Raw genomic sequence first — 12,317 nt, 5'->3', positions numbered from 1 at the left:
TAAATCACACTGAAACATTAAAAAAGTGGGTTTTAATTACTTTTTTAAAAACTTACCTCTTACGCGCCTGCCAACTAAGGTGTGCAAACAAAAGTCATGAAAGTCCTTGTGCACAAGCCTTCAGTAAATATAGGGTGTAGGTGTAATGCAGGAAACTTGATCAATGCTGAAAGTTCAGAAAACAGAAATTATACACCTTGTGCGGTGGTGGCTCAGGTGGAACTGTAGAGTATCTGGTCAGACGGTTGTAGGTTCGAGCCCCGCTCTGCCCGACCTCATCAACGTGTCCTCGAGAGAGATACTCAACCCCAAATGGTTCCTGGTGGCAGAGTGATACTCTGCGTGGAAGCCATCGCCACCAGTGTTTGAATATGAGTGTGAAGGAGCGAATGTGAGACATACATGTGAAGACCTTTGAGTGCTGGAAGGAGTGGAAAAGTGCTATATGAATGTAGTCCATTTACATACTATCTACTAGTGACGGGTTCATCTACATACCTGTTATAGTCTCAACTGTTTATCTGACTGTGTTGTGGTATTGTGTTATCGTTGTCGTGCCGACAGCATCCTCAGATCCAGAAGAAGTCTCAGTACATCAAGTACCTGTGCTGTGATGACGTCAGGTCTCTGCACCAATGGGTCAACGGGATTCGCATCGCCAAGGTAACAGGAATGAAAGCTGATGATTCATGTGTTAAGACAAATACACTGTGTCTTTTGATTGTACAGTTAGGCTGAAAGTACACACACACACGCGCACGCACCCACGCGCACGCACACACACTCACAAATATACGGGAAAGGGTACAACCAACACACAAAGCAACTAACAACTGTGTGCGTGTGTGTGTGTGTGTGTGTGTGTGTGTGTGTGTGTGTGTGTGTGTGTGTGTGTGTGTGTGTGTGTGTGTGTGTGTGTGTGTGTGTGTGTGTGTGTGTGTGTGTGTGTGTGTGTGTGTGCCTTTATGTTTGTGTATTAATGTGTGTGTGCGTGTGCGCCTCTTTCCTTGTGCACCTGTGTGCGTCCATGTGTTCGCCTGTCTGTGTGTGCATCTGTGTGTGTGTGTGTGTGTGTGTGAGTATGTGTGTGTGTGTGTGTGTGTGGAAGTGTACGTGTGTGTGTGTGTGTGTGTGTGTGCATGGTGTAGATGTGTGTATGTGTGTGTGTGTGTGTGTGTGTGTGTGTGTATGTGCGTGCGTGTGTGTGCGTGCGTGTTTGTGTTTGTGTGTGTGTGTGTGTGTGTGCAGTACCAGAAGCAGTTGTATGTGAACTACCAGGAGGCCATGAAGAGGACGGAGGCGGCCTACGACTGGAGCTCCCTCTCCAGCTCCAGCATCAAGTCCGGATCCAGCTCCTCCAGCCTGCCAGGTAAACACACATGCACACACACACACACACACACACACACACGCACGCACGCACGCACACACACACACACACACACACACACACACACACACAGACACACACACACACACATGCACGCACACACATACACGCACGCACACACACACACACACACACACACACACACACACACACACACACACACACACACACACACACACACACACACACACACACACACAGACAGACACATGCACACACACATGCACACACACACGCATACACACGCATACACACACACACACACACACACTCTCTCTCACACACACACACACACACACACACACACACACACACACACACACACACACACACACACACACACACAGACACACACACACAGATTGACACTCCACACTCCAGTAAGTACAACACACACACTACACTTTCGAAAGGATATCATACCAAATGTTCATAGTACATTTCTTTCACAGTCATGAAAATGTGTCTTTATTTACAGTAATGTTTCCAAAAACAGTACAGCAGAACTGAATATTATACAATATCAATTTGTTGATAATATTTAAATACTGTATTATTCATCATGTGCATTCTGAAGTGCTCTCCCACTCCCCAATTTGATTAGGGTAGATTAGAGTAGAGTGCTTTTAGCAATCCTAAAGTAAATTAAGGTAATAATGTGCATTATGATGCACATATGATTACTTAAATTAACGGTAGTGAGTGAAGACAAACTTTTGTTCTAATCCTTTTTGTTATCCTCCTCCCCGCCCTCCTCTCTCTCTCTGCAGAGTCCCAGTCCAACCACTCCAGCCAATCAGATAGTGGCGTGTCGGAGGGCACCTCGTCTGGCCATGTACGTTCTCAGAGCGCAGTCAGCTCCATCTTCTCAGAGGCCTGGAAGAGGGGCACACAGTCAGATACAGACACCAAGGTCTCGCCTCCCGCCCTCCATCCCTCACACTCCTCCCTATCACTCTATCCATCATTACACTCCTTCCTCCCTCACAACCTATCACTCTCTCCTCTACACTCACTGCTCTGTCTCTCCATCCCTCACACTCCTCCCTATCACTCTGTCCATCATTACACTCCTCCCTCCCTCACACCCTATCACTCTCTCCTCTACACCCCTCTGTCTCACTGCTCTGTCTCCCCATCCCTCACACTCCTCCCTATCACTCTATCATCACACACCTCCCTCCCTCACACCTTATCACTCTCTCCTCTACACTCATTGCTCTGTCTCTCCATCCCTCACACTCCTCCCTCACTCTATCCATCATTGTAGACCTCCACTTCTACCCCTCCACCATTCTACACAGTGTTCCTCCATCTCTTTCTCTTTTCTGGCCTGGAAGAGGGGCTCACAGACACAATCACCATGGTCTCTCTCTCCTCTCCCTTACATCTCTCTGTCTATCCTTCATTGTACACCTCTCTCTCTTCCACTCCTCCACCCATGCCTCCATATCACTCTCTCTCCCTCTCCCCCTCACACGCCTCCCTCACTCCACCATTCTATTCTTCATCTCCATCCCCATACTCCTCTCTTTCTCCATCTTCTCAGAGGTCTCGCCTCCCGCCCTCCATCCCTCACACTCCTCCCTATCACTCTCTCCATCATTACACTCCTCCCTCCCTCACACCCTATCACTCTCTCCTCTACACTCCTCTGTCTCATTTCTCTGTCCCTCCATCCCTCACACTCCTCCCTCACTCCATCATCACTCCATCACATCTCCCTCGCCATCACTCTGTTCATCATTATACACCTACACTTCTATCCCTCCGCCACTCTACACTCTGTCCCTCCATCTCTCTCTCTCCATCTTCCCTGAGGCCTGGAACAAGGGCAGACAGCCATATACAGACACCAAGGTCTCTTTCTCTCTCCCTCCTTCCCTATCAGTCCATCCTTCAATACACACCACCCTTATCCCTCACTCTCCCTGCACTCCTACACCCCCTCCTGTTCTCTCTCTCTCTCTCTCTCTCTCTCTCTCTCTCTCTCTCTCTCTCTCTCTCTCTCTCTCTCTCTCTCTCTCTCTCTCTCTCTCTCTCTGTCTTTAAGAGCGACACACAGACACACAGTCAGTCTCTCCCTCCCTCCATCAGACTCTATCACTCTATTCTCCATTACACACCTCCCTCATCTTTTCCTCCATCAATCCCTCCATATCACTCTGTCCCTCTTATCTTCTCCACTCTGTCCGGCACTCTTTCTTTCCATTCTCCCCTTACAATACTCACAGATAGATGAGATCTCCATGGTGCTGTGTCAGCTGCCCTCCTCCTCTCTTTTTACACTCACTCACTCCTTCCCTCATATTACGCTCTTACCTCCCCTACACTCCTTTGCTTGCTCACTCCCCCCATCCCTTCCCAACGTCCACTATCATGTAGGCACTCTCTCAATCTCACCCTCCACTCGTATTCTCTCTGTCCATCCCGTTGTCGTTCACCAATTTATTTACTCTCTCTTTCCCTCTTGCTCTCCCCCTCTCTCTTTCTCTTTCTCTCTATCCCTCTCTCTTCACATGTTCATAAGCCTGTCTTTAACACAGTCCCATTCACACACCATCATGCTATCATGCCTTGCTCAATGTCCCTCCTTATCTCTCTCTCTCTCTCTCTCTCTCTCTCTCTCTCTCTCTCTCTCTCTCTCTCTCTCTCTCTCTCTCTCTCTCTCTCTCTCTCTCTCTCTCTCTCTCTCTCTCTCTCTCCACTTGTATGTGCCTGTCTTTGCCATGTGTGATGCTGTTCCATCCTCATTTGCTTCATGTCTTGCACTTTATCTCGCAGCTCAGTCATTGGAGCAGTGTTAGTGCCAGTAGGCATAGTGAGAGAGTGTGTGAGAGAGAGAGGGAGTGTGTGTGAGAGAGGGTCTGTTTGTGTGTGTGTGTGTGTGTGTGTGTGTGTGTGTGTGTGTGTGTGTGTGTGTGTGTGTGTGTGTGTGCGTGTGCGTGTGCGTGTGTGCGTGCAGTGGTAGTAATCAGGTTTTTTCATACTTCCTACTTTTTTTTTCGTTCTTTCTGCTTGCCACCATCTAGCTTGAGCATCCTTCCTTCATACTCTCATCCTCCTCTCTCCTCTTTTCCTCTGCTGCTCCTCTTCCTCCACTCTTTTCTCTTCTCCCCCACCAGGGCTCCAAAGGCAAGAGGCGCAAGGCCAACAGGCTTGTCTGTGCGGGTGGGGAGTGAGGTTAGGGGGTCGTGTGTGCACAGTACGTGCGTGTGTGCATGTGTGTGTGTGCGTGTGTGCCTGCATGTGTGAGTGCGTGTGTGCATGTGTGCGTGCGTGCGTGGTGTGTTTCTCTAACATGGTGGTTTGGTTGGGTTGTACAGGTGTCACAATAACTAAGATTGTGTTACAAAAAACCTTCAAGTGAATGCTAACTGTGTTTGGCTGCGTGTGAAGTTAACATTAATCAGTGATTGCATCCTGGAAAGCATTTTGTGGAATATGATGATGACTTGAAACGACAACGTACAGGGGAGTATTCCAAGAAAATGGTTAAGTGATAAACTTGGCTACGTTAACCTACAGGAAGTGCTAAACCTGCTGATAGGTAGCCTGTAGCCAGGAAGGAAAATTTAGAATAGACGCTAGATGATTTACCCCTGACCTGGGTGTAGCCAAATTAATTTGTTCCGCCTTGCTCCACAAACGTCTGGAGCTACGTGTAGGTCTGCAATGGCATGGTTTTTTAGCAAAAAGTTCTTGCAAGTGATTAGGGAAACACTTGACATTTTAAATAATGTGCTACTTTAACTGCTCACTGATTGGAAAATTTAGTTCAAATTACAGCTCAGTGTCGATGAGTGAGTCCATGCAAGCGGACATTGTTGTCTGAAATACCTGTAGTGTTCCATTCTTTCTACCCCTGTCCACTATGATTCAACTTTGACTACGTCATATCTCTGAAAATCCCGCAACCCTGATTGGTTCAACTGCATTTTGGTTTGGGATCAGGGCGAAGGTCCTCCAGACCCTCGTATGAGCTCACAAAGCTGAGTGGAAATACACAAGGGTCTATCCTAGCGAGAGTCAGGCTAATTTACCACTCCCTCAAGATTGACCAAACCTGGTTTATCATTTAAGCAACTTCGTGGAATACCGTCCCGGTTGGTGTTTTTCTCTCTTGTTAGACAGTACTTGCTCGGTCCTTTACATTTTAGAAGATAGTATAACACTTTTGAAGTTTGCCATGGTGTGTGCTGAAAGTTTGGCGTTTCTGTCTTTCATAAGATTTTTACCATAATACTGATTCCACCCTAATGGCATTTTGGTGAAAGTAACTTTGAACATCCGTTTAAAATGGTAAATTGACTTTACTCTGTTTGTGTTTCTGTGTGTGTTTCTCTGTGTGTGTGTGTTTTGTCTGTCTGTCTGTTTTGTTGGTGTCTGTCTGTCTGTGTGTTTGTTTGTTTATTTGTGTTTACTACAGGTGAGGGTGGAGTCGGCACGGGCCTCCTACCCTCTGCAGCTGCCACCCCTGTCCCACCACCACCACACGCTGCCCCACCCCACGCGCAGCAGCTACAGCGGGGGCGTCAGCAGCAGCACCCCCAACACCTCCACCATCTCCAACAACGCTGAGTCCCCCCAGTCCTCCCCCTCCCCCCCCTCCCCTCCGCCTCCGCCGCCTCCGCCCCCCACCCTGACCAACCAGGCCTTCCACTCGCACTCCCCACCCACCACCTTTACCAAGTACAGCACCTTGGCCCGCCTCCAAAGCACCGGGTCCAGCTCTGGTGGACAGCACAAGCAGCAGCAGCAGACTCCACTTCCCATCATGCAACAGCAGCTACAGCAACAGCAGCAGCAGCAGCAGATAGCCATGATGCTCCAGCAACAGCTGCAACAGCAACAGCAGCTGCAACAGCAGCAGCAGCTGCAACAGATGCAGCCTCCCGCTCCTCCTCCCCAGTCCATCAAGCCCCTCGCCCACATGTCAAACAACATGCAGCCTCAGCCGCCCCCTCCGCCGCCACCTCCGCCCCCACCCATGCTCACCCCGGGCTCGGCTATGGCCGTGCTGAAGATGGGGCCACCCAGCCCGGGCTTGCCCGAGTTCGTGCCCCCTCCTCCGCAGGCCCAGGCTCCTCACCTCACCCAGCAGACGCAGCAGCTGATGCCTCCACCACTTTCTTCTTCTTCTTCTTCTTCTGGTGGTTCTGTATCTCCTCAGCAGCTCCATCTGCAGGCGAACGGCATGCCTCCACCACCGCCACCAACCGAGCAGCCCAAGTACCCGGGGCTCAGTGCCAACGGCCTGCAGCAGTTCCTGGCCCAGAAGTTCCCCAATATGAGCTACGACTTCGGGCCCGACGGTGTGGATGGTAGTGCAGATGACCTGGATACCTGTCCCCCTCCACCACCACCACCACCACCTGAAACATCCGCGTTCCCCACTCCTCCTCCGCAACAACAGGCTCCCGGTGGCGGTAGTGGCGGTCCCCCTCTCGCCCCGCCCAAGACCTTCACGGGGGTGTTCCCGAAGGCTGGTGTTGGCTCAGCAGTGGTGTCCCCCGTTTCCCCGACCCCCATCTCTATAAAGAAGCAACAGAGTCTGTCCGCGGGTGTGGGTGGTGGGGTGCACAGCCCCAACCAACCGCCCCCTACCCTGCCTAAGCAGCACAGCTTCCCAGGCAAGGCCCTCTCTCCAATCCCGACCCCGACGGGCTCCTCGTCGCTGGTCAAGCAGATCGTCAACCAGTTCCCCGGCTCTGGCTCTAGTCCACCATGCCAGCAGGGGCCACTGTCCCCTCCGGCGGTCAAGGCCAAGCCCAAGTGGCAGCCGGGCCAAGGAGCCGGGGGGGTGCCCCAGTCCCCCGAGTTCCCGCCTCCCCCGCCGGAGACCACCCTGGACTTCCCGCTGCCACCACCACCGCCCCCTGCTGACCCGACGGCATCCGCAGGCGGCAAGGGTGCCAACGCCGCCGGCTCGCCCATCAAGAAGTCGCCGTCCTCCTCCTCCACCTCCTCCACCAACTCCACGGGGGGCAACAAGCGGCCTCCTCCCACTCCGCAGCGTGCCTCCAGCATGCGGGGGAATCCCCTCGGGGACCAGCAGGAAGGCGCCGCCCCCAAGAAGGTGGAGGACCTGGTCAGCATGTTTGCCCAGCCCAGCCAGGGACCGGGCCAGGGACCCTTCTCCTCTTCCTCCAACAACTCGGCGGCCACTTCCCCTGCGCCGGGCTCCGTGTCTGGCTCTAACTCCCTCTCCACGCCGGCCTCCGCCTCTGGCTCTCCGTCCAAGGAGCCTGCCGCCCCGCGTGCCGCCAACCCCAAACCCGGCAAGATCAACCTGGCCAACCTTCCGCTGGCGCTGCAGGGTCGGCAGTCCTCGGCGCCCGTGTCCATCCCGGGTCAGCACCAGTACCAGTACAACCAGCAGCAGCAGCAGCAGCAGCAGCAGCATGGGTACCAGTACCGACAGACCAGTTCGGAGTTTCCCTGTCCCCCTCCCCCGCAGCCTGCTGTCGACCCCGACTACTTCCCTCCGCCGCCCCCGGACTACGAGCTGCTGCCACCGCCGCCCCTGCCCGTGGAGCTGCAGATGCAGATGCACAACGCTGCCGCACCCAAGGTTGCCGTGGTGAACCCACAGCCTCAGCACCACCAACACCATCACCACCACCAACAACAACAACAACAACATGCACAGCAGCATTACCACCAACAACAACAGCAACAACAACACCACAGCAACTCTTCCTGGAAGTCCAGCTCTCTGAAGAAGACTCCACCTCCCACGATGCACCGGCGCAGCAGTGGGCCCGCGGAGACGCTGGCTCTCTCACCGCCCCCGCTCCAGCACCAACAGATGCCCTTCGTCCCCACGCCCCAAGTACCCTTCCCTGGAGGAGGAGGAGGAGGAGGTGGGGGGTCTCAGGTGGCCCCCACCTCCCCGAAAGCGGCCACCAACTTCCAGCCCAACTTCCTGGAGGACCTGAACCGCACGCTCAAGAGGAAGTCCATTTCGCGGCAGGGCTCGCTCTCGGCCGCGCGCGTCTCCTCCAAGATGGAGCCCGTGACCACTATGGACGACATGGCGCTGCCTCCCCCGCCACCCGAACTCATGCTGGAGCACCCCAGGAAGGGAGGAGGTGGAGGTGGTTACAACATGTCTGCTGCCAACATCTCAGGCTATGCAACGCTGCGCAAAGGACCCAAGCCGGCACCACCCAAACGGGACCAGAACACCAAGCTCACGGGCGAGTGGTAGGGCTTGGACCAGGGGCGGAGCTATAGGGGGGGCAAGCTCGGCATATGCCCAGGGGCCCTCCCATATTGGTGGTGGGGGCCCTATTGTGACCTTGGTAGGCTGTACGGGGCTTTGCCCTGTGGCCCGGTGTGCAATTGTTCCGCCACTGACCTGGACTTCATAAGACCTGGGGGTTGGGTGGGTCTGGGTGGTGGTGGGTGTGGGGGGTTGGGTGTTGAACATAATTTGGGGTTGCCGGACATTGCCGATGGACTAAATGTGCCCCATCCGTCCCCCACCTCCAACACCCACAGTGGGGTTCTGTGGAGTTCTGTACATGGTAGCCATACCCACATGCTAAGACTTATATTACGTAAAAGGAAGGAAAAAGAAAAAAAAAACACGACAACAAACTTCACATAATCCTCAGATTATAACAACAGTACAGTCGATACAAGAAAAATGATCATACAGTATGTGGGGAACAAAGAGAAATACATGAAAATAATAATATAAAAAAATGGCAAGCAAACCCAGCCAATGTATAAGCTTCTAGGCTAGTTAGCACTGCTTCGCATTCAAAGATAAGCCGTTATACAAGTCATGGGCTGTGTCCGAAACAGGAAAAAGAAAATAATGCTGCCTTGAAAGAGAGTGTTTTCTGGCAGTAATTCCATAAAAGGCTGCCTTCAAAGGTACCATTTTCTTAAATGACATATGCATACACTAGAGCCATTATGCTCATACTTGTTGAGGAACTATCAGAGGACTGCACACAATATACAGCATGTATTGTGTAGGGGGCAGATAGTGAACAAGGCTCTCATTAATATTTTGCATCATTGTTTGACTCTTGATTGGAAGATTGCCCCTCACTGTATTGTCAATATTGCACTATGCACACACGTCTATGTACATTGTGTCAGGTGTGCGACCGCACCAAAAATTGACATATAATACACATGGCAATTCGTTCATGAATGTGCATGAGCTCGTGTCTCTGGCTGCAAGCAAATCCGGGGTGTTAAGGTTTGAGTCAGCACGTTCATCATACCTGCTTTTCCAATCCCTCTCAAATTTCTCCAGCTCCCATAGAACTTTGTTTTAAAGATACCACAAAGTATTTTTGACATCCTCATGAGTATTCAAAATTCTGAGTTTTTGAATTATCCTCACATATAAACTGCATGTGAGCGCATTCCTCAAAACAGTTTTAGATCGGCAACATCTTGCCTGCTTGACTTATTTATCAGCGAAGGCAGCAAGGCAGCAGATCACTTAGCTTTCCCATTTCGGACACAGCCACCATCTTAAAGGTACAGTTTGTAGGATTGTGGTCATAGTAGGCTTTGCCACTATACTACCCGCTGCAGCTATGCTGCCCATTCCCAAATTTGGTCTTTTCATGAATAGTTACTAAATAATAAATCAATGTTTACTACAGTAGTCTGACCAAAGTACAGTATGTTTTGAAGCGTAAGATGTGTATTACTGAAAATTCAAAATGGCAGACAGGACACAGAGAAGATTTCCCCAGTCGTAATGAATGCTAGCAATTGATGGTGGTGGAAAATTCTCATGAAACACATAGCATTTGTGAATGGGCAGCATAAGTTCTGGAAATGAACTGCTAAAAATATGACATACATACTCTACCTTTAAAAGGAAAAAAAACTCTCTTTGCAATATTATGGTACTGCATGGGCTTCTGCTGTGGGGACGGGAAGGGGCAAGATGTGTGTATGTGCGTGTGTGTGTGTTTGCGTGCGTGTGTATGTAAAAAGATGTCATTTGAACTTGTCAAGGGAGGGGAGGGAAACGTGTACTGACTTTGACTTTTTTATATGAAATTATTTAATACCTGAAATATATTCTTATTTTAAGACTTAGTTTTCAAAACCCTTGATGGCAAGCGTTAAAACGTAAACAGAGATCGGGGTGGCCGAGGAAGTGTGTTTGTGTGTCTTGAGTGTGTGCATGTGTGTGTGAACGTGTGTGTGTGTGTGTGAACGTGTGTATGTGTGTGTGTGTAGCAGAGAGTGAGCGTTCATCTCTCACACTCCCTGTTTCTCCGCCTCCCTACGTCCTGTAATGTCACTCCTCCACTGTCTCTCGATGACACTTCTCCGCCATCTTGTCATGCTGCCGAAAGAGGCCTCCAACCAACCACTTCCCCCCACGCGACATGCTGGTCCTGGTGGTGGTGGTGGAGTTTGGACTGTTGCATTTTTACTATGTTACCATGTGTTGTTTGTTTTTTATTGGGTTATTTAAAGATGTTGAAAAAAAGAAAAGATTTTTTTTAAAAGGAGTGAAGGACTGAAACAGTGTGGAGGGTTGGTGGTGGGGAACAGTGGTATGGAACTGCCGACTGCTCCTCGGAATCCTCACCAATACTGGGCAGTGACCATCGTCATGGAAACTAGCCCTTTTCACTGTGACGTCATACGTGTTCCGTTTAGAAGCACAGCAGGTATATACGACTTCCCGTTTCAGGCACCAAACAGTGTTGTGTATATGTAGATGTCTATGCTACCGGAAGAAAGTTATGCCTGCTTCGAATGCTACTTTGAACTGAACTTGTCTGACGTCACGTGGAAAAGGACCATTGCCTGGGTCTCTCTTTACGTTGGTTACATGGCTATTAGCTGGCGCCTGGTTTTACCATCCCCTCACAATAATTACCCTCCTACCGAAGGCCTGGAACTGTCGAATAGAGAAGCATTTAGTGGAGGAAGGGGCTCTTGACATTTGACATGCATCCTATTTCAGCCAATTGCTAACATTTGATCACAACTTTGGTTATTGATTGGAGGGGTGAACTCTGTTGATGTTTGAAATGTACAACCCCCCCCTTCACTGATTAGCCGGTTGTCAGGGACCAAACCCCTCCCAGAACTCCAGCTCCAGACCCTCTGCACGAGTGAATTAAGTACGAGGGGATGTTAAAAGCAGGCCAGCTTACCTGTACATAGAGTCTCTGTTCCTGGCTTTAAATGGCTACCTGATGACTGGCGCCCCCTGGGTCCTAGGCTCCCCCAGACACACCTGAGAAGGGAGCACACTGCAGCACGCCAAACCACCGCTGGCTGCCAGTGTCTGAAAACAATGGCAACAATCATTACAACAATAATAAAAATCATCAGTAAAATAATCCAAAATAAACTTAATCTCCAACTCTAGAATAACAAGCCATCTACAGTGACATTTTTCGGAGCATTGTATTCCACTTCTGTCTGATTGATTTTTCTGGTTGCTTGTTTGTTTGGTTGTTTATCTGTGAAAACTGCCTGAACAGAAACGTGATCTGCGCACATACAGTAATGGCAAAATGTTGCACAAATTTCTAGACGTCGTCATCGGTGCTTGTGTGGGTCCACCGTGTGCCTCATATATAGCGATCACTGTCTCTCTCTTTCTCTTTCGCTTTCTCTTTCTCTTTCTCTTTCGCTTTCTCTCTCTCTCTTTCCCTCTCTATCTTTGTGTCAGCCGTTTTACAGATCTATCACACAGTAATTCTGGTTTAGTTTTCAGAACAAGGATGTGTAATGGTGCTAAGCATCAAGGCTTTGTTTTTAGCCAATCAAGACTGTGTGACAGCCCATGTTGCTATGGAAACCAGAGTGGCCATGGAACGCCATGTTGCCACGGAAAGCCAGGAACACGTTATGACAATACACCGGAAAATAAATGTCTGTTGCATTTAAATAGAACAATATAAATGTTTAAATCATG

At 50.4% G+C, this 12,317-nt stretch overlaps 1 protein-coding gene across 2 annotated transcripts in view; it reads left to right on the top strand.

Annotated features, from left to right (window-relative positions):
- The window catches only part of raph1a (Ras association (RalGDS/AF-6) and pleckstrin homology domains 1a), a 150,962-nt gene extending 138,645 nt beyond the window's left edge, over positions 1–12,317 (top strand). For both annotated transcript variants that reach the window (XM_063213932.1, XM_063213931.1), the window contains 4 exons: positions 565–663; positions 1,249–1,369; positions 2,161–2,303; positions 5,820–12,317. In XM_063213932.1, the coding sequence (XP_063070002.1) occupies positions 565–663; positions 1,249–1,369; positions 2,161–2,303; positions 5,820–8,603 (3,147 nt within the window). In that variant the 3' untranslated portion in view covers positions 8,604–12,317. The remainder of the gene's footprint in view (positions 1–564; positions 664–1,248; positions 1,370–2,160; positions 2,304–5,819) is intronic.

The sequence above is a fragment of the Engraulis encrasicolus genome, chromosome 13 (genome assembly GCF_034702125.1).
Source record: "Engraulis encrasicolus isolate BLACKSEA-1 chromosome 13, IST_EnEncr_1.0, whole genome shotgun sequence".
Taxonomy (NCBI): Eukaryota; Metazoa; Chordata; class Actinopteri; order Clupeiformes; family Engraulidae; genus Engraulis; species Engraulis encrasicolus.
This window is presented reverse-complemented; position numbering and strand designations above follow the sequence as displayed.